Source organism: Neolamprologus multifasciatus, chromosome 17, assembly GCF_963576455.1.
Source record: "Neolamprologus multifasciatus chromosome 17, fNeoMul1.2, whole genome shotgun sequence".
Lineage (NCBI taxonomy): Eukaryota > Metazoa > Chordata > Actinopteri > Cichliformes > Cichlidae > Neolamprologus > Neolamprologus multifasciatus.
The window spans coordinates 26,463,682-26,486,816 of record NC_140455.1 but is presented as its reverse complement, the minus strand read 5'-3'; the positions used below and the strand labels follow the sequence as shown (position 1 = coordinate 26,486,816).

At 40.7% G+C, this 23,135-nt stretch overlaps 1 protein-coding gene across 2 annotated transcripts in view; it reads left to right on the top strand.

The window, feature by feature from the left end:
* The window catches only part of cacna2d1a (calcium channel, voltage-dependent, alpha 2/delta subunit 1a), a 124,258-nt gene that overhangs the window by 62,274 nt on the left and 38,849 nt on the right, over positions 1-23,135 (top strand). For both annotated transcript variants that reach the window (XM_085136875.1, XM_085136874.1), the window contains exons 7-10: positions 3,467-3,598; positions 14,595-14,664; positions 15,362-15,412; positions 18,024-18,123. In XM_085136875.1, coding sequence (XP_084993001.1) covers positions 3,467-3,598; positions 14,595-14,664; positions 15,362-15,412; positions 18,024-18,123 — 353 coding nt within the window. The remainder of the gene's footprint in view (positions 1-3,466; positions 3,599-14,594; positions 14,665-15,361; positions 15,413-18,023; positions 18,124-23,135) is intronic.

The following is a 23,135-nucleotide window of genomic DNA, read 5'->3' as shown; positions in this document are numbered from 1 at the left end:
CCGGTAAGGCTACATGAAACTAAATCAGAGATAATGGCAGAGTGGAAAACAAATCAGATTATGGTTTACAAACATTTCTCTTAGTAGTAGAGAGTTCTTAATGACAAGAAGCATAGGAGGAGAAAACTGCTCACATTAGACTAATGGAGCACGACATCCATGCTCCATTTAATTGAGGCAGCAACAGGGTGGAGCCACTGATTAGCAGGATTGGTCATTGTACCTCTCCAATCAGTGAAGTCAGAAAAGTCAGGGCCAGTGTGTGCTTCTTTAATATTAACTGTATATTGTTCAGTTGTTCTGTGTAGTTTCTTCTTCCATATTGTCATATTATCAAGAAAAATACATCCTGGGTTTTGTACACAGAGTTTTCTGTTTTGAATACAGTTTTGTGTTTGATATTTCCTATTTAACTTTGTAGTTTTCAGTCTAAGTATTACCTTTGCTTTGGTTAGGTTGTGTTTTCATTTTGATTTGGTATTCATAGTTTTCTTTGTTAGTTATCCACAAGTTTTTCCTATCCTCCTATGTTCCCCTTGCCTCGTCTGTGTTTCTGTTATGTTTTGTGTGTTTGTCCAGTTTCATCCTTGGTCTGTGTACTTTGGTTCATGTGTTTTAGTCTCAGTCTCAGTGTCAGTTTCTTGTTTTATTATGACAACCGCTTGTCTTGTGTGCTGTGCTCAGTTTTGCTTCCCCTCTTGCTCGTTAATTGAATCTGTTCACTTGCACCTGTCCCCCAGCTCATGTGTGCATTTAAGTCCTCTATCTCCCTCTGTTCCCTGTCACGTCGTTTTCTTATCCCCTCTAGCTGGGTGAGTCGTCTGTTTGGAGTCTGTCTGCCTTCTGTTTAAGTAATCCTGAGTAGCTGAATTTGTTTATCTGATGACCTGTAAACTCAGCAGTGAAGCTGCTTTCTAGCTTAGTCCTGCTCCCTGCTCCATTTCGGGTCCGATCCTGCTTTGCCTCACACAGTGATGATGCCAATGATGTGTGAATTGCTGCAAAAGGGATGCGTTTGTGCTTATGTCACAATCAGTTGTGAGTGGCAGGGACTGGAGGGCCCCCTTCTGATATGATGATTGCAGGTTCTCACCACATCAGACCCCAACGTGTAATTACTTTGAAACACATGGGCAGTTTGAGCCACCAGCTAGCTGATGACAGGGGAACACTGCAGGGCATCGCTTGGCATTGCACCTTGTCACTTTCTCCGTTCCTCCTGAAGCCAACACCCTCATCAGTCTATGCCAGAATCCTGCTTGATGTGTTATTGGAGGCATCTACCCACCACAAAGTGAATACTTTCAATTATCTTTTCCATAATCAGTTCCCATAACTTCTCTGGACCAAGAATCATTAATTTTTTTTTTATCTCCCACTCTCTCACACTTTTTATCCCCCGTGTTTGAATTTGAATCGTGTGATTTATGAGGCTGCCATGGTTGTTGTCAAAGCATCCTTTCTGAATTAATTATTATCTGATCGGTCAGTAATTAATTATCTACAACAAGGACTGGTAGTTTTTTCCAGTGTAGCAAAAGTCTGGTGGCATACAAATAAGTCCTATACCAATTTCTGAGCTCAGCGCTTTTATTATGCATTTTATAAAGTTTTCACTGGATCAAACAGTATATAATCAAGACAGCTAAACGGGAGAGAGGAGTTTATATCATAATACAGTTCTTGTGAATGGCAGTGGATGCAAACACACCACAGGATAACAAATCTCAGTATCTCCACCTGACTAATAGAGCTTTCAAGAGTTTGCATTTTTGCTGTGATGCTTCTCATTTCTTCCTCTGACCCTTTTGACCTCAAACCTTCTATTGACACTGAGATGGATCTGTTTACTGCAATTTGTTCCAGTCTATAGCTGAGATTAAAGGACACAGCCCTGCAATACCACAGTGTTGTTGCTAAGGACTTGTCAGTGGTGCCTAATCTGCCCATGTGGGTTGTGTGAGCTCAATTGTTTGCGATATACTGTGTGTCTGCATCCATATTCCTAGAGGAAGCTATAATGAGTTTGTCAATTGTATAAGATGCAGCTAGGGAAAAAACATGCGTAGTGAGCGAGGAGCTGCTCTCTTTGTGAGGGATTCATTTTGTCATTATGTATTGACATTCGCACAGATCATGTATCCTGTGGCAGTGAACTGAATGAAATAATCAAGATGCTCTTTCCCTGTTATTTCAGCGTACAGTATGAGCAGCGTGAGGGCATAACAGTGCGTCTTATCCTGAGATTTCTTGTTAGTCGTAGTGGAGAAACCAGCAGGAGTAATCCATTAAGGGCCACTTATCACTGGGACACACATATTTCACTATAGTACCAAAGTGCCCCAAACTCCGTCTTTGTGGTACAAAGAATTACAGGGCTGGGTAAAACAGGCTTTTGTGGGGAAGGCAAGGAGTTCTAGATTTTTTTTATACATATAGAAATATATGTCATTGGAAAGTGGCTCATAGACTGCCAGCAACTGCAGGCAGGTTGAAGAGGGTCAAATAGAGCACCTCATATAAGATTTGCTATAAGATCCTCCGAGTTTGTCTTTGCCTGCTTCAACTGACATTATTATGTGTCTTTATGTGAGTTTGTGCACATTTGTCTTGATTTGACTCTATAAAAGCTGAAAATGCTCATTTAGTTTAGAATTAAGTTTCAGAGTTACAGGTACATCACTCTAACTTTTCTTACATTTTAGCAGACAGCCTGGTGCCAGCTGTTAACACGACTGCCTAAGCAAAGTCTTTATCTCCTGGCTGCCCCCTTTTTTATGCTGTTTTTTTCCTCTTTTAATTCAGTTGCTCTTAGAAAAATCTCACTTTGTTGGAGGCATCTGCACAGGCCACACAAGTATGAGTCATTTCAACAAGTAGCCTATGCTTCCAGGAAGACTGTGATTGGGTTTTTTTTGTATCTAAAAACATTGTCTGGGATTTAAGCTTCTGTAGACCAACAGGTAAACAAAACAATGCATGTCCAGTCAGTGAGTACCTGGAAGATTTTTTCTTATTCCAGAAATACCAAATTGAATCATACTTTTTTTTTTTTTTACCTTCATGACTCTCCTGTCTTTGTTTACCTCTTTTTTTGCTCCCCTGCTATAGAAAATGTTTTTAGAGCAAAAAACTCAAATATAAATCTCACTGAAGAAGCCAGACATCACTTTGAATATCAGTGAGGAAGCTTCCTCTTTGCCGTCAGTGTCAGTAGACTAATACTGCCAAATCCAAGTGTGTGTGTGTGTGTGTGTGTGTGTGTGTGTATCTGACTTTCAAGTGAGGTTTTTTTTTTTCAGAATTGCTTTTTTTTAGAGTAAATACTTTCTGAAACATGTTGACATTTTGTGCTTGTGTGATTCTTATGATTTTATACTTTTGCACAAGCATGACTCATTTCATCTTTATTTCTGTGTGTGCATGTGTTTCTGTATGTGTGTGTGCATGTGTGTATGTTTTTCAGCTACCATCATTCTGAATGAGTTAAACTGGACAGAAGCCTTGGAGGATGTTTTCCGGAAGAACAAAGAGGAAGATCCCTCTCTCCTCTGGCAAGTGTTTGGCTCTGCCACAGGACTGGCTCGTTACTTCCCAGGTAAGCAGCCCAGCTTGCAATGGGGCTTAGACCTGTGACTATGTGACTATTTGGTGGTGAGTCAAAGGAACACAAAATTTCCACTAAAGGAAAATCATCTTACAGTCAAATGCATGCAAATCTGGCACAACTCGGGATGGGAAATAGGCAAAGTAGTCATTAAATAATTGTTGGAAAACATACGCACTTGCAAGTGTTTCTTCTCTTTTTTTATACTTTACATAGGAAATTCCTGGTTCCTGTAAAAATAAATAGTGGCATCTTAAATGTCGAATTAACAGTTGCAAACAATAGTTGCAAAAAATGTATAAAAACGCAACCTTTTATGTCTTTTATTTTATGTACACTGGGCATTTATATACAATACTTGAGTATAGGAAGTGTTGTTGTCGTCATTTCTCTTGAAACTACTAGGAGTCATGGGTTACAATTAATGCCCCTTCTTGTAAATAAAGGAACATAAAGACTGTTTAGTTTTGACAGAGCCTGCTGTAACAGATCAGTGTGCTATCTCAACAGAGATCTTACAGGACGAATTAGGCATTTGCATAAGTTGACAGACTAGAAAAGACCGTGGTTTTAATCAGTAGGAAACAGGACAAATTATCCACTAATGGCAGACAGGACTGATGCTTTTCTCAGTTGAAGTAGACATGATGCTAAGATCACACCACAAACACAACCTGCAATACTGAAAAAAGTGATAAAAAAAACTCAAGGGTAACAGCTTTTGAAATCTCTACAACTTGCTAAAATGTTTGTTCATGCGTAAGAAAAACAACAAAAAGGTATTAATAGAAAAACAACATGAAGGAAACCACTGCTAACCAAACAGAAAAATTGCAATATATCTCAATTTTTCAAAATTACATGTAGTTTAGTCATAATTGTGACTTCAAGTAATATCAGTCCATATTCTCAATTCAGAAATTCTGGTAATGTTAGTAAGTTCACAGTTTTTTTAAAAGCACAGATTGATTTTGAATCATTCAAATCCTCTTTTGTAGTCTAAGGAAGAGTTTATCATTAGGGAATCTAGAGTCACACAAGGACCAAGCACCAGGAGCATAAAACATACCAATATTATAAGACTTTGCTGTTTTATCACAGTGAGACTCCTCTGGCAATGTCACAGTGACAAGACTTGAGAAAGTCTTACATTTTCAATTGTGTACAATAATAAAAAGAAGATACACTGTAAAGACAAAAGTAATGGGCAACACCTTTTGATTGTTGAATTCAGGTGTTTTCACCCTAACCCTTTACATTCACCCATCAACATTATTAAATTATCCAGGTACATCCATGACCACGGGTGTATGCTCTGCTTTCTCAGTAAATGCATTTTCAGTAGTGAGCTAATAGCATCAGCCCAAAAACTGTGCACCACAAGCTTAATGGTATGAGTGTCCATAGGCGTCAGGTCCTGCAGGTGTAATGTGACTCAGTGCTTTTGTCCATATAATTGTGTGGATGCTTAAGGCATCCACACTATTGAGTTCCTGTTTCTCTTTATTCTTTATTATTGTGTGGATGCTTTAAGGCATCCACACTATTGTTTTCCTGTTTCTCTTTATTGTGTGGATGCTTTAAGGCATCCACACTATTGAGTTCCTGTTTCTCTTTATTCTTTATTATTATTATTATTCTTCAAGTTGCTTCCGTACGTTTTTCGCCGTAGAACTACTTCCACAATTTTTATGCTATTTTCACCATTCAAATTTTAAACTATTCTGCTATTTCTGCTAATTTGCGCAATATCTTTTGGTATTTTTTGCTATTATACTTTTTAAAATATTAAGCTTTTTATGCAATTTTTTGTCCCATTGAAATTAATGTAAAACTTCCAAAATTCTGCTAAATTTTGCTTGTTTTTGAAACTTAACTACTTCCTCATACTTTCACGTAGAACAACCATTCAAATTTTAAAATGTTCACAAATCATTGGGCTATTCATGTATATTTCAACTTTTTCATATCTGTTACCGTTTTCATCTTATCCCTCTTTAAGTTTAGAGTTGCAAAATTGTGATTTTTCACAAAATACATGCGTTGTTATGGTTGCTATGCACTTGGCTTTCAGTGTGGTACTGTAAGTTTCGCAGTCTTCTCTTCATGTCCGAACAACTTCTTGCTACTTGCTCAATTTTTACTCAACTTCCACAAATTATACATCAAAACGTAGGTATTTTTGCTGGCTTTCAGAAATTGTCACTATCATTGTTGTGGGATTTATAGAATTTTGGCAAATCTCCTCAGACCAACACAAACTCTGAAAACTCTCCATAGAAAGTCAATAGAGAGTTTGTTCAAAATCACCGCTTGATTTCTGTAATGAGAGTCATATTCGAATCGCCATATCTCCTTAACGAAGCGAAGTCAAGACATGAGGCTTGTGCCAATATATCTTCAGACACTCCTGACGCTCACAATTTAAAAGTTTTTTCTCACCTATTACCATTTGGCCATGAATTACGTTTGTTTGAGGGTAGGAAATTCGATCTTCGCTCAGATTTCTTCAGATTTCAAACTCTGGAAATGAACCACTTTTTTCTCTTGTCATATCTTTTTGATGGATTTCCATAGAGACCTAAAAATTTCCATGACTGTTCACTAAAGTCCGCTGTCTCTTACGGTGAAGGAATGATATCGATACTCCAAATAGATTTAGAGTTACAAAGCGTTGTTTGAGGGCAAGTCAAGGCAGTTTTTGCTTCGCCTCTACTCAGTTATGGTGCATTAGAAGTCAAATATCTTTAATAATTCATATTTTAATGATAAATTGTCAACACTTGAAGATTCCCCCATCTCTGCTGAACAAAACGGTGTAAGAATGATCGTTCTAGCCCCTACGGTTAGGAAATTATGGTCATTTGTTTGAGTTTAGTCCTCACTATGAGAAATAGACTGCAAAAATCCTGCCTCTCTGCTGCGTGTGTAAAAACGGCTGCACCTGTTTTGGCGGGAAAAAAGTACACAGCCTCTCTGATTGGTGGATTCAAATTTAGCAGCTCCCAGGCTGCTTGACTGACCTAAAAACTGGCTTCTCTCTCTTTCTGTGTGTGTTATAGTATTTCTAAATGATAGTATTTCTGCTTTTTATAATATTTCTGCTAAATTATAGTATTTCTGCTTTTTATAATATTTCTGCTTTTTATAGTATTTGAGCTTAATATAGTATTTCTGCTTTTAATAGGATTTGTGCTTAATATAGTATTTCTGCTAAATTATAGTATTTCTGCTTATTATAGTATTTCTGATTTTTTTATAGTATTTCTGCTAAATTATAGTATTTCTGCTAAATTATAGTATTTCTGCTAAATTATAGTATTTGTGCTTAATATAGTATTTCTGCTAAAATATAGTATTTCTGCTTAATATAATATTTCTGCTTTTTATAGTATTTGTGCTAAAACATAGTATTTCTACTAAATGTAGTATTTATGCTTAATCATACTATTTCTATATATTACTGCCAGGTCCCCAGGCAGCCAATCCTCTGTGAGGACTGAGACATTCAAATTCACAAATCAGAGCCTGCATGGCTTCCCAGCCAGCCAATCATATCTGAGGGCTCAGGCATTCAAATTTGCATATTGGGGCCTGCAAAAATCCTGTCTCTCTGCTGCATGTGTAAAAACGGCTGCACCTGTTTTGGCGGGGAAAAGTACACAGCCTCTCTGATTGGTGGATTCAAATTTAGCAGCTCCCAGGCTGCTTGACTGACCTAAAAGCTTGCTTCTCTCTCTTTCTGTGTGTTATGTGGAGGCTGTGTGCACGCCGGGGTGGTGACATGAAGGACCCAAAATGCAGACTCAGGAAACCAAAGGTGAACTTAAATACCACTTTAATGTTAAACTAAAAAAACAACAAAACTGAGTAACCAAAACTAAACTTACACGAACAGACTGAAAAAACACACAGCTAAATAAACGGTAGATCGCGACAATGACAAACTGAAACACAGGGCTTAAATACATAGAGGGAGCAATCAGGGAATGGACAACAGGAGGGAAACACAGCTGGGGCAAATCAGAACTGACGAGACAAGGAAGCGTAAACTGAACACACTGAGATAAGACAGAAACCTTCAAAGTAAAACAGGAAACACAAAACACAGACTGAACAAAAGACACAGACTCACATACAGGCACTACAACAGAAGGAACAGAGACGTGGGACCAGGGCAGACACAGACTGGACATGGGGATACAGCAAACAGGGGAGACAGCAACCAAGGATTACACAGAGACAAACCATAAGACATGACTCACGAAAACCCCAAAAACTAGAAATTATAAATAATATAATAAACTCAAAAGCCCTGGGTCAATGACCCAGGCATCCTAACAGTATCCCCCCCTAAAGGGCTGGCTCCCAGACAGCCCAACCCGAAACACCAAAACAAAAAACAACCCAACCAGGGTGGGCGGCGGGGGAACAGGATGGAGGGACCGAAATGAAACAAACACACGGAGCCAGAGACAAAAAATACAGGGAGCAAAAGCCCAAAACAGAACAAAACAACAGCACTGCGGCCCAGCAACAGTCCAAAAGAAAACAGACAAAAAGCCCATGAAAGGCGCAGAGGCCCAGGTACCAGTCTCGAAAAGGTTCAGGAGGCCGGCCCGGAGGCTGACGGCACAACAGTCCAAACCCGGGCAGTTCAGGGGGGCGGCCCGGAGGCAGGCGGCCCCAGAGCCAAGATCAGGGGGCCGGGCAGGCGGGAGGCACCGGCGGCGACGGAGCAGGTCAGGAGGCCGTCCGGGCGGGAGGCACCGGCGGCGACGGAGCAGGTCAGGAGGCCGTCCGGGCGGGAGGCACCGGCGGCGACGGAGCAGGTCAGGAGGCCGTCCGCGACGGCAATGACGTCCAGTCATCGGCCCGGAAAGCGGCCGAACAGGCCGGACAGGACGTGCAGGACGAACAGGCCGGACAGGACGTGCAGGACGAACAGGCCGGACAGGACGTGCAGGACGAACAGGCCGGACAGGACGTGCAGGACGGACAGGCCGGGCAGGACGTGCAGGCCGGACAGGCCGAGCAGGACGGGCAGGACGAGCAGGCCGGACAGGACGGGCAGGACGAGCAGGCCGGACAGGACGGGCAGGACGAGCAGGCCGGACTGGACCTGATGGCACGGGGACCTCAGGCGCAGACGAAGATAGACGGAGTGAGGCAGGACCAGGCGGCGCCGAGGGCGAAGACACGGAGGCCGGACCAGGCGACGCAGAGGCTGAAGCTGAACCTGGACCAGGCGAGGGCGAAGACTCGGAGGCCGGACCAGGCGAGGGCGAAGACTCGGAGGCCGGACCAGGCGAGGGCGAAGCTGCAGGGAACGGCGTGGGAGCCGCAGGTGGTGGCGCTGCAGGCGACGCAGGTCGCTGGACGGGCCCCTCGGACCCTCCAGCGGGAACAGGAGGCTGGACGGGCCCCTCGGACCCTCCAGCGGGAACAGGAGGCTGGACGGGCCCCTCGGACCCTCCAGCGGGAACAGGCAGCTGAAGCGGTCCCTCGGACCCTCCAGCGGGAACAGGCGGCTGAAGGGGCCCCTCGGACCCTCCAGCGGGAACAGGCGGCTGAAGCGGTCCCTCGGACCCTCCAGCGGGAACAGGAGGCTGGACGGGCCCCTCGGACCCTCCAGCGGGAACAGGCAGCTGAAGCGGTCCCTCGGACCCTCCAGCGGAAGCAGGAGGCTGGACGGGCCCCTCGGACCCTCCAGCGGGAACAGGCAGCTGAAGCAGTCCCTCGGACCCTCCAGCGGGAACAGGCAGCTGAAGCGGTCCCTCGGACCCTCCAGCGGAGGCAGGAGGCTGGACGGGCCCCTCGGACCCTCCAGCGGGAACAGGCGGCTGAAGCGGTCCCTCGGACCCTCCAGCGGAGGCAGGAGGCTGGACGGGCCCCTCGGACCCTCCAGCGGGAACAGGCGGCTGAAGCGGTCCCTCGGACCCTCCAGCGGGAACAGGAGGCTGGACGGGCCCCTCGGACCCTCCAGCGGGAACAGGCGGCTGAAGCGGTCCCTCGGACCCTCCAGCGGAAGCAGGAGGCTGGACGGGCCCCTCGGACCCTCCAGCTGACGCCGAAGCAGGACCAGTAGGGACAGAGACTACTGGCTGAACAGAAGACTGAGCGGGTGGTGGAACAAATGGCGGAGCTGAACACTGGGGAGATGGCTGAACTGCACAGTGGGCAAAGGGCTGAGCTAACGGAAACACAGGAAAATGAACTATGGACTGGGCTGCTAACAGAGCTAATGACTGAGCTATGGACTGAAATGCATGCAGTAGTGATGGTGGTGATGATGGTTGCTGACTTAACTCTGAGACTCCAGAACACAAGGACAGGGGCTGGATAGGCTCGCCTGAGTCTCCAGCAGACACAGGAATGGGTGCAGACACCCGCCGGACACAAGCCGCTCCCACCCGAGGAGTAGGTACGGGTGCAGAGGTGGGCTGTGTCCCAGCTGGCCTCACCCTGGGAACCGGGACAGGTAGCGGCGACAGCTGGGCAGCTGCTGTCCCCACCCGAGGAGCTGGTACGGGTGCAGGGACTGGCAGAGCCTCAGCCGGCCTGGGAACCGGAGCACAGACGAGCTGGACCTCAGCCTCCCTCACCCGAGGAACTGATACGGGTGCAGGGGTATGCTGGGTCCGAGCTGCCCTGGGAGCAGTAACACAAGGGGGCAGAGGAGGTGGCTCAGAAAAAACAGTCTTAAAACGGGCAGGCTCAGAGTTAATATATACTGGGTCAACAAAAACAGACCTATCAAAAATGAATCTTGCATCTCTTCCACCATGTTTTACAGTCTTTGTTTTAGCAGTTTTTAGAGTCCTTGGGTTAACAGTCTTAGAGTGAACTGACTTGGGGATGACTGGACCAGACTTGACAAAACCAGAACTGCCAGGACTTGAACTGTGCGTGTTAGACCTGCTACGATTGCTCACAGTCTTTCCTTTAACAGCCTTTGGCGAGTGCTTATTATCTTTGGCTTCTCCCAGTGGGAGTTGCTCAGCAGGTGAAAAGTGACGGCGGCGTGAGCGTCGCTTCCTCTGAGGTGAGGAAGCTGACGGGGCATACAGCTGAGCCTCTGACGTGCGGGACGGCAATGCAGAGGCTAGAGCGTGAGCATCCGAAGAAAAACGGAGCACTCCCACCTGAAGCGGCCGAGGCTTGGGTGTGCGCGGGGCAGCAGGCGGAGGCTTTTGGCAACTTCGGGGACCTCCAAAAGCCAGCCGAGTTCCGCGGAATATGTGCTCAAAATCCGGAGCGCGCCACGGCTTCCAGCGGAGCTCCTCCTCCAGCTGGGCGATGGCTGCCTCCTGACGCTCGTACAGCTCACTGTCTGCTGGGTCCATGTAATGGTCGCGATCTTCTGTTATGTGGAGGCTGTGTGCACGCCGGGGTGGTGACATGAAGGACCCAAAATGCAGACTCAGGAAACCAAAGGTGAACTTAAATACCACTTTAATGTTAAACTAAAAAAACAACAAAACTGAGTAACCAAAACTAAACTTACACGAACAGACTGAAAAAACACACAGCTAAATAAACGGTAGATCGCGACAATGACAAACTGAAACACAGGGCTTAAATACATAGAGGGAGCAATCAGGGAATGGACAACAGGAGGGAAACACAGCTGGGGCAAATCAGAACTGACGAGACAAGGAAGCGTAAACTGAACACACTGAGATAAGACAGAAACCTTCAAAGTAAAACAGGAAACACAAAACACAGACTGAACAAAAGACACAGACTCACATACAGGCACTACAACAGAAGGAACAGAGACGTGGGACCAGGGCAGACACAGACTGGACATGGGGATACAGCAAACAGGGGAGACAGCAACCAAGGATTACACAGAGACAAACCATAAGACATGACTCACGAAAACCCCAAAAACTAGAAATTATAAATAATATAATAAACTCAAAAGCCCTGGGTCAATGACCCAGGCATCCTAACACTGTGTTGTGTTATAGTATTTCTAAATTATAGTATTTCTGCTTTTTATAGTATTTCTGCTAAATTATAGTATTTCTGCTAAATTATAGTATTTCTGCTTTTTATAGGATTTCTGCTTTTTATATGATTTGTGCTTAATATAGTATTTCTGCTTTTTACAGTATTTGTGCTTAATATAGTATTTCTGCTAAAGTATAGTGTTTCTGCTTTTTATAGGATTTGTGCTTAATATAGTATTTGTGCTTAATATAGTATTTCTGCTTAATTATAGTATTTCTGCTTTTTATAGTATTTCTGCTAAATTATAGTATTTCTGCTAAATTATAGTATTTCTGCTTAATATAGTATTTCTGCTAAATTATAGTATTTCTGCTTTTTATAGTATTTGTGCTAAAACATAGTATTTCTACTAAATGTAGTATTTATGCTTAATTATACTATTTCTATATATTACTGCCAGGTCCCCAGGCAGCCAATCCTCTCTGAGGACAGACATTCAAATTTACAAATCAGAGCCTTCACGGCTTCCCAGCCAGCCAATCGTATCTGAGGGCTCAGGCATTCAAATTTGCATATTGGGGCCTTCACGGCTTGTAAGCCAGCCAATCATATCTGAGGGCTCAGGCATTCAAATTTGCATATTGGGGCCTTCACGGCTTGTAAGCCAGCCAATCATATCTGAGGGCTCAGGCATTCAAATTTGCATATTGGGGCCTGCAAAAATCCTGTCTCTCTGCTGCATGTGTAAAAACGGCTGCACCTGTTTTGGCGGGGAAAAGTACACAGCCTCTCTGATTGGTGGATTCAAATTTAGCAGCTCCCAGGCTGCTTGACTGACCTAAAAACTTGCTTCTCTCTCTTTCTGTGTTGTGTTATAGTATTTCTAAATTATAGTATTTCTGATTTTTATAGTATTTCTGCTAAATTATAGTATTTCTGCTAAATTATAGTATTTCTGCCTTTTATAGGATTTGTGCTTAATATAGTATTTCTGCAAAATATAGTATTTCTGCTTTTTATATGATTTGTGCTCAATTCTAGCATTTCTGCTTTTTATAGTATTTCTGCTTTTTATAATATTTGAGCTTTCTGCCTTTTATAGGATTTGTGCTTAATATAGTATTTCTGCAAAATATAGTATTTCTGATTAATTATAGTTTTTCTACCAAATCATAGTACAGTATTTCTGCTTTTTATAGTATTTATGCTTAATATAGTATTTCTGCTTTTTATAGTATTTGTGCTTAATATAGTATTTCTGCTAAATTATAGTGTTTCTGCTTTTTATAGGATTTGTGCTTAATATAGTATTTGTGCTTAATTATAGTATTTCTGCTTTTTATAGTATTTCTGCTAAATTATAGTATTTCTGCTTAATATAGTATTTCTGCTAAATTATAGTATTTCTGCTTTTTATAGTATTTGTGCTAAAACATAGTATTTCTACTAAATGTAGTATTTATGCTTAATTATACTATTTCTATATATTACTGCCAGGTCCCCAGGCAGCCAATCCTCTCTGAGGACAGACATTCAAATTTACAAATCAGAGCCTTCACGGCTTCCCAGCCAGCCAATCATATCTGAGGGCTCAGGCATTCAAATTTGCATATTGGGGCCTGCACGGCTTGTAAGCCAGCCAATCATATCTGAGGTCTGCCGTTTCTTCTCTCGTCATATCTCAGCGACGGATGTACAAAGAGCAATGAAAATCGCAGTCAAAGTACACCAAAGTCCGCTGATTCACCCAGTACAAGAATTATGTTTCTAGTCCACCTAGTTTTTGAGTTACACGGCGTTTTGTAACTCCAAAAAACGGCGTTTTTCGCCTCTCACCGCGAGCTAATTCTGACTGCTCATCACCCTGTTTTCCAGTCACCTGCTCTCTTTCCCAGTGGCGCAGTTGGTAATGACACGGGTCTGCAACCAAAAGGTCGTGGGTTCGATTCAACCTTGGTCAACATTTTTTTTGCCCTACAAATTAATACACTATCACAGACAAGTAATTCATATTCATCATTTATTATAATTCAGCAAACTTTTATGATTTTAGCAGCTTTTTTGCCAAATCATGGTTTTTGTGCCAAATCATAACAGTTGTTTTATGTTATAGTATTACTACTAAGTGGAGGAATTTCTGTCATGTTACAGTATATGTGCTGATTACAGTATTTCTATATTATATTTCTCTTTCTAAATATAGCATTTCTGCTATATAATTGTATTTCTGCTATGTTATAATATTTGTGTTAAACCAGAGTATTTGTGCTGAAACATAGTATTTCTGCCAAATGATAGTATTTCTGTCAAATTATAGTATTTGTGCTAAAACATAGTATTCATTTAAAATTACAATATTCATAGTTCATCACAGTGTCTCTGGTAAATCACAGTATTTCTGCTATGTTGTACTATTTTTCTAAATCATAGTGTTTCCGTAATGTTTAAGTATTTTTGGCTAAATATATTCTTTCTGTTATCTTATACTATTTCTCCTAAATTCTTGTATATTTGAGAAGTTATGTTTCTGCTAAGTTACAATATTTCTGCCAAGTTCTGCTATGCTATTGTATTTCTGCCAAGTATTATGTTTCCTCTAAGATATTGCAGTTCTCCTAAGTTATTACTTTTTAGCAAAGTTCCTTTGCTTCTGCAAAGTTTTTACAATTTCTGCAACTTTTCAGCTTTTTCAGCTAGTTTTTGCAGACAGCTTCAGCTTTAAAGCATCCACACTGCATTTTCGCAGGAAATGCAAATTTTTCTAGTGTATATATGTTTTAGTACTCAGTTTTACAGGTTTAGCTAAAGCGGTTTTGAAGTTTTTAAGAGTGACAGACAAGTTGTCTGCTAAAGGCTCTGAAGACACGTGTTTTAAAGTGTGCCCCTTGAGGCAAAGTTTAAAATGGAATGTAATTTTATAGGTAAGAAAGTCCTATTAAGCGAAAGTGTCTGTTATCGGTGTAAATGTACTTTTTTTTTAAGGTCTAAATCTAAATAACCATGTGTTTTCCTTCTGCCAAAATTTCAGCATCCCCATGGATGGACCTAAGCAAATCACAGAATAAGATTGACCTCTACGATGTGCGCAGACGACCATGGTAGGTGCATCTACTCAGTGTGGTGAGGTTTTTGTGCCTTACTGTCATCGAGCTTCCACATTTATCTGGTGTTTTTGAGCAATTGTCATGTGAAACATTTATCATAATAACTGTATTTGCATGTTTCATTACACGGTTTCTCATAAGAGCATCTGCATGCACGCATAGTTTAAAACAATCACATTCACACCTGTTGCCAAAAGCAAAACGAATTTAAACAAACACATCAGACGACTATGATGATTAAGCCACTGCAGATCAAAGGGTAGGAATACAAAAGCTTAATTAGTTGTCTGAAAATTATTAAAATCTGGCTGGAAGCCACCACTACACTTTTAAACATGTTATTAAATTTCATTAGCTTCAGACAGCCTGTTAGCAACTGAGCACTCTAACAAAGACAGCCAACTGTTTGCTTATTAAAGAAATGAGAGCAGACATGTAATTAACTATTACAAAGTTCAGATTGATTTGAAATGCAAAGCAATTGATGAAAGTTAGTAAGTTTTTGCTTTCTTGCTCACAAAAGGTGAATGCCTCTGTCTTTGTGCTTTGCATTTTAAAAATAGCCTTTCTGCATTACAGTTACTGACTGTTCCTTCCTGCGTGTGTGTTTTTCCACTTCTTTGTGCACATATACATCTGTATGTGCTTAGTAGCCACAACCTATGTATGTGTGTCTGCTATTACTCACCAGGTACATCCAGGGGGCCGCCTCACCCAAGGACATGCTGATCCTGGTGGATGCGTGAGTGACGACCTTATGATTCATCCATTACAGTCAGCTTTTATTTTCTTTGGTGTGCCAGAAGGCCCTGATGCTAACCCTCTGACTGGCCTCATCCCGCTGGGCGCTGCTGCGATGTACTCGCATGTGACAATGACAAAGAAAGAGCAGCCAGTGAACTGAGCAACCTCGATGTTCACAGTCCAGTTATTTTCTCCTGAGATGTGTGCTTTAAAGTTTCCATATTACAGAACTACATAGGATTTTCCAGGAACACACAGGTTCTGTTTTTGATTTCCCAATTCAAGCTAATCCTCTATTGAGTAACTTTAAAAAAATATATATATATATTATTGTTATTGTTGTTATTGTTTTTTTCTGTGTGATTATCGATTCTCCATTTTCATTACCTTAAAACAAATGCGTAGCACTATCAAGATCGTGTAATTGTGTAACTGCTTCTGTTATGAGTGGATATGATATTATCCACTCAGGTGAATGTTCATTATTAGAGACGGTCATAATCCTGCTCTAGGGCTAAATAACTGCAAAATATGATGAATGAAGAACTGAACTAAATTTGTACACTTGCAACTCTTAACACAGCTCTGGTAATTGGCACATATAAGATTAATGAGGCTCATTAAAAGCTGTCATCAATATGCTTTATTAAAAACCACATTAAATGAACGCCACCTTGATTTTTCCAGTTCTGTCCTGCTTTAGTCTGTTGCTTAGAAGAAGCAGTTTTATTATTTGCTTATACATTCAGAGGCTCCATTTTTGTTTTGGGAAGAGATGTTGGACATTGCTGACACAGATATTTTGTTATTCATTTTATCCTAATGTTCACAGCAATTAAAAACGTAAACAAAGCGTAAGTTATTTAAGTTCTGTTGACTTACAGAGTGTGAAAATTATTTATTGTGATGTAGTTATGACTCAAGGATTTCAAATGCACTTTATTTAATGTCACACAAACATAAAGTCACATGGTTTGATATCTCTGCTTAGTGCTGACAGGTGGTAGTAAAGTTTAAAAAATGTGATCAGGTTTGTCATCAAAGATATTCATATTTGTGAAACCTTGTGACTTCTCAGCTGCCTGGTGCACGTAAGATTATTGTGAAAGGAATAGAGGTTCATTAAAAGAGTCTTTCAAGGCAAGGCAAGTTTATTTATAAAGCACAATTCAACAACAAGGTGATTCAAAGTGCTTTACAAAGACATTAAAAAACAAAAACAATAAAAAGCATGATTTAAAATTGATTAAAAAAACAGTAGATAAAATCAGTAGTTAAAATATTAGTATTACTAATATTAGTAATATTAAAATAATATTATTAATATAAGTTTTGAAATTTAAGCTTAAAAGTGTGGATTTGGTGCTTTATTCGAATTCAGCTGAGAATAGGTGAGTTTTCAACCTGGATTTAAATAAACTGAGTGTTTCAGCTGATCTGAGGCTTTCTGGGAGTTTGTTCCAGATATATGGAGCATAAAAGCTGAATGCAACTTCTCCGTGTCTGGTTCTGACTCTGGGAACTGATCAAAAACCGGATCCAGATGACCTGAGAGATCTGGAAGGTTCATACTGGGTCAGGAGGTCACTGATGTATTTTGGTGATAAACCATTCAGAGCTTTATAGACCAGCATCAGAAATTTAAAGTCTATCCTCTGACAGACAGGCAGCCAGTGTAAAGACCTCAGAGCTGGACTGATGGTGTCCACTTTTTTGGTCTTAGTGAGGACTTGAGCACCAGAGTTCTGAATGAGCTGTAGATGTCTGACTGATTTTTTTAGGTAGACCTGTAAAGATGCTGTTACAGTAATCAAGCCTACTAAAGATGAATGCATGGACTAGTTTTTCCAGGTCCTTGAAATATTCTTGAGGTGATAGTAAGCTGACTTTGTTATTGTCTTAGTGTGTTTTTCTAAGTTTAGGTCTGCATCCATCACTACACCCAAATTTCTCGCCTGGTTTGTGGTTTTTAGGTGTATAGATTGAAGTTCTCTGGTGACCTGTAATCGTTTTTCTTTGGCTCCAAAGACTATTACTTCAGTTTTGTTTTTGTTTAGCTGGAGAAAATTGTGGCACAACCAGTCGTTCATTTCCTCAATGCATTTACCAAGAGCCTGTACAGGGCCTCGGTCTCTTGGTGACATTGTGATATATATTTGTGTGTCATCTGCATAGCTATGATAGTTTATTTTGTTGTTCTTTATAATCTGTGAAAGTGGGAGCATGTAAATGTTAAACAGAAGGGGTCCCAAGATGGAACCTTGGGGAACTCCATATGTGATACTTGTCTGCTCAGACGTGAAGTTACCTATTGATACAAAGTATTTCCTGTTTTCTAAGTATGTTTTGAACCAGTTTAGTACAGTTCCTGAAAGACCTGCCCAGTTCTCCAGTCGTTTGAGTAATATGTTGTGGTCGACTGTATCAAATGCTGCACTGAGATCCAGCAAAACTAAGACTGACATTTTTCCACTGTCTGGAAACATGAAGTTATGTTAAAAGAACATTTTACTGCCCCTTTTACAAAATAGAAGATACATTTCTAATACTTGATTATTCTGATAGATATCGTAACTAAGACAAAGTTTGTTTCTGTATTTGATCTTCAGGAGCGGCAGCGTGTCGGGGCTCACGCTCAAACTCATCAAAATATCCGTCAGCAAGATGCTGGAGACCCTCTCGGATGATGACTTTGTGAACGTGGTTTCTGTGAGTACTCACACAGCTAATGCTTTGATCTCATCATCTGTCTGTTCAGAATGAATGAATGAATGAATTTCCAGGCACGCGCAGTGATGAATATTAATGTGGACTTCTTGTTAATGCGGTGGCTTGGCTGTTTAAGCAGCCTTGGCCTGGATCGAGTCATTGGTCTAAACATGGCAGCGGCCTTTCTAGTAATTTCATGGACGACACATGGATAGATCTTCATTGTGGCTGCATTCATGCATGGATGCATGCATGCTTGTAAGCTCATTTATCTGACACATACGGTGTGTGTATATTTATTTAGTATTTTATATGTGACAACACAAAACACAGCTTGGGTGAGCCGCAAAAGGCCACAGGATAAGTTTGATGAATCAAAGTATGCTTTTTTCTTTTCTTTTCTTTTTTATTTCACTTTGAATCAGAGGCATGTAGTGGAAATTGCCCGACTGCCCAATTGAAATTTGGTAGGACTCTCAGGCATCAAAGCTTTACTGCCATGGGGATAGGGGAAATATTCATCCATCATCATTTAGAGCTCCATCGCCTGGTCAGTTAAAGCTTTTGTTCCTCCTACAGATATTACTTTTGGAAAGAAAAATAACACAGTTGAAAAGGGTTATACTGGTAATGTCCCCCAGCTGAAAGAATTTGAGTAGTCCCAAAGAGATATTGGAGACAATTATATTCGCTGTGATAAGGGCTTAAATGCAAATACCCTAACTTAATTTGGACCCTTTGTGGCACGGCTGCTTAAAGGCAACCCTCAAACTCAGTTTTTGTCTGTCCCTTGGCATATGTAGTGAGCTAATATCTTTTGTGATGTAGAGGAATGTGCTCTAGAGACATCTCTCTGTAGATCTTTTTGTGTGAAGGAGAAAATATCCAAAATCAAATCCAAAGAAAGTAACTAGAAAATTGCAAAAGATTGTTTCAGCCTCAAATGTGCCAGAAAGCATTTGAGCCATGTTTTTCTCAAGCATCGGTCTTTCACATGAACAGTGGAACTCTATTAGTCTGTTGTTGTATAAATGGCATAAATCCAGATGCAGAATTATAAAGTTAGTATATAAGTTGTGAAGTCTCAGACTGTGTCTCAGTATCTGAGCCTGACTTACTGTAATTCCTACTGTAACAGTTTGTTATTCAGATAGAAGTGATTACTGTAGGTGTCAAAGGTGGGACCTACCTGTGCTGTTTATGATGATGATTCATTAAAGATAACAGAGCTTGACCAGAGAATTTCTTTATTTAACTCTGAGTGATCGATAACCCATTTCTATGCCTGTGTGGGGACAGCTAAAACACAGCTTGTGTTTAGCTTTGGCAAGATTTTGTCCTGATAGGGCCCAGATAGCTTTCAGCTGGACTAAGCAAACCAGAGACTGGATGTAATGTAAGCTTCTTCCTTACAAGTCCATGCATTAAGAGGTACACAGGTACTTAGTTTCACATCACATACTTAAGTTTGAATGTGTTCTATGTTCAGCATGGACATAAATCACCGGGTTTATAAGAGTAGCATTTATACTACAGATTGGTTGCCTGGGATCAAACATCTCTGCTGCAGTCGAATGAATTGCTCCACTTGCTTAGGCACAGAAGTCTTCTGGTCCTGTCTAAAATCTCCTTTATCCGTATTGTTATCTTTGCCCTTCCTTCACATTCTTCTAACAGTAGGAAATACCCATTATGTTTCAGTTTTCTTTCCATATTAAACATTAATTACATTTTCTTCCACTTCCCCTAATAAAGCAGCGGTTTCAGCTGAACGTTTGGTTCGGGGCTGTCATATCAGCTAAGTAGAAAGGCCCTTGAAGTTAATGAAATAAGGCGCAAGTGTAATAGGTATATTGATCAAATCCAGCGAAGTTTGTAAACTGTAGACTACATTTTGAAGCTTAAAAATTTGATATGTGCAAGTCTAATCGCTATTTCAAGTTGGCTTTCCCAGAATGTTGCCATGGCGACCAAGGGTGTTGCCTCACTCTCACATCACACACCTTTCTGACCAAATTCTATATGGCTGACAGCTAGTTGTCTTCTAACCATTTATAATGGAACGTGTATGTCTTATACTTGGACTCCCTTATTTCATATAGTTCCTAATTTTCTAGTAGATTAACGGAAAGCTTTCTTGAAGGGAGAAAGTATTTTTTTAACTAACAGGAATGAAAGTGGAACCAAACCAGCAAACCAAAGGCTTCTCAATTATTTTAGAGTTGAAAATTCCTGTTAATTCAATAAGTAACAATCTTAAAATGCATCCATCCATCTGTCTGGTATGCTGTATGTGCTTTATCTGTCAGTCACTAGTTTAACATTGTTTTTATTCTGTATATATTTAATTTGTTGTTTCTACTTAATGCCATGTGAAAAGGAGAGTTTACAAAGGAGTCTTGTGAGAAACTAGATATACCCTTACTGCTTCCTTAGGCATTAAGAGGTTAAGTAGCAGCCATGAGCCACTAATCAAATGCTCTTGAATAATTGATCTGCAAGTGTAACCACCTCAATAAAAGCAGATCTTCAGCAGTTTGTCTTTTGGACAGATACGAATTAAGGGGAGCTGTTTGGCTATAATGTATGGCAAAAAACAAACAAGCATGGTGATGATTTGGGATTCGTTTGCAGCCACAGGACTTGGACATCTTAATGCCTAGGACTCAACCATGACCTCCCTTGTATACCAAAGTATTCAAAGCTGGATCATGCAACAGGATAATAATTCTTTCCACAGCAGCACAAAAAAATTATGAATCAAGTCAATATGAGTCAAGCTGTTCCAATGCCCCAATCAAAGCCCAGACCTCAACCTGACTGAAGTGCTGTGGTGGGGCCAAGGAGAGCTGTACATAACCTAATGCCATCAAACCTCTGTCAACTGAAACAAGATAGTAAAAAAGTTCAAATTTTCTTATGTTCAATTACAAGTTTATTTCTTTATTTTCAAGGTATAAAGGCTGGTGGCTTTTTATTGCTGTTTCTATGATATTTTCAGATCTTTATTATTAGTTAGATGAAGGAAGTTTGTGCATGTGTGTAGGCATGTGTCTTTGAGGATGAATGTCTTGGCAGCATATGCCCTGAAACTTCTGCCAACATGTTGAATATTTGGAAACAGATACTGCAAGCTGCGAGCCTCGAGTGTTCTAAAAGCATAACAGAATTTGTCATTTGCCTGGTTTTTGTTCCGTTTTGTCTCAGATTGAAATGTTTCTACGTAAATAGCCTAATATTATTTTGTAAATGCTGTGCCTAGAATAGTCAGGGTACTTTACCTCTGTTATACTTAATGGTGTTCTGACAACTTTCAGTTTGATTCAGTTTTATTTATACAAAACCGAATCACAACAACAGCCTCCTCAGGCACTTTATATTGTAAGGTAGACCCTATAATAATACAACAGAGAAAACGTCAACAATCATACGACCATCATATGAAGGAAAAACTCCTTTTTAACTGGAAGAAACCTCCAGCAGAACCAGGCTCAGGGAGGGGTGGCCATCTGCCTTATTTCTGTAGTTTGTTCAGAGTTTATGTGCCATTTCTATTATTTCCATGTTGTTCAAGCCTGTTTTCAGCTAGAGAGAGAATCCTTAACTACAGTGGTGAGAAAAAGTGTTTGCCCCCTTGCCGATTTCCTGGGTTTTTTTTGTATGTTTGTCAATCTTAAATGTTTCAGATCATCAGACAAATTTAAATATTAGACAAAGATAGTATAAGTAAACACAAAGTGCCGTTTCTTAATTTATTATTAAGGGTGAAGAAAATCCAAACCTACATGGCCCTGTGTGAAAAAGTGATTGCCCCCTAAACCTAATAACTGGTTGGACAACTCTTAGCAGCAACAACTGCAATCAAGCATTCTCAATGACTGGCGATGAGTCTTTTGCAGCGCTGTGAAGGAATTTTGTCCCACTCATCATTGTAGTAGTTTTGGTACACAGCAGAATTCATGGTTCCAATGACAACAGCAGGTCTTCCAGGTCCTGAGGCAAAACGACCCCAAACCATCACACTACCACAACCATACTTTACTGTTGTTATGAAGTTCCTTTTCTGAAATGCTGTGTTAGTTTTATGCCAGATATAACGGGACTAAGACCTTCCTAAACGTTTAACTTTTGTCTCGTTAGTCCACAGAATATTTTTCCAGATGTCTTGGGAATCTTTAAGATGTTTTTTGGCAAATGTGAGACGAGCCTAGGCTCTTTTGGTCAGCAATGGTTTTCACTATTTTTGGCCAGTTTCTTTCTTATTGTTGGATTATGAACTCTGACCTTAACTGAGACATGTGAAACCTGCAGCTCATTAATGTTGTTCTGAGTTATTTTGTGACCTCCTGGATGAGTCATCGATGTGCTTTTGGAATAATTTTGGTAGGCCGACCAATCCTGGGAAGGTTCACCACTGTTCCAAGTTGTCTCCATTTGTGTATAATGGCTCTCAGCGTGGTTTACTGCCTTAGAAATCTGCCTTAGAAATTTGTAACCCTTTGCAACCCTTTCCAGACTGACAGATGTCAGTGACTATGTTTCTCAGGCGTTTCTTGAGATTGTTGCGGGATTTGTTGCTTTTTGAGCCTGCTTCACTTTTTCAGACAGGTTCTATTTAAGTGATTTCTTGATTGTTTAGTGAAACTGAACTCAGCTTTCTAAAAAATGTGGTTAATCACAATTAATTCATGATTTAACAAGAGGGCCAATTACTTTTTCACAGAGGACAAGGTAGGTTTGGAGAACCTTTCTTCCTAATCAATGAAATCATCTTTTATAAGTTGCATTTTATATTATATTACTCGGGTTATCTTTGTCTAATATTACAATTTGTTTGATGATCTGAAACATATGCAAAACACTAGGTGATCAGGAAGGGGACAAACACTTTTTCATACTATTCTACTAAAAAGCAGAATTTATTTTGCACCTCTTTCGTATTTGCACAAGTTTCAGTGTTTGTTTTTGTGCCAATGTTGAACTTGATCATGATTGGAGGGGTGCACTCAAGT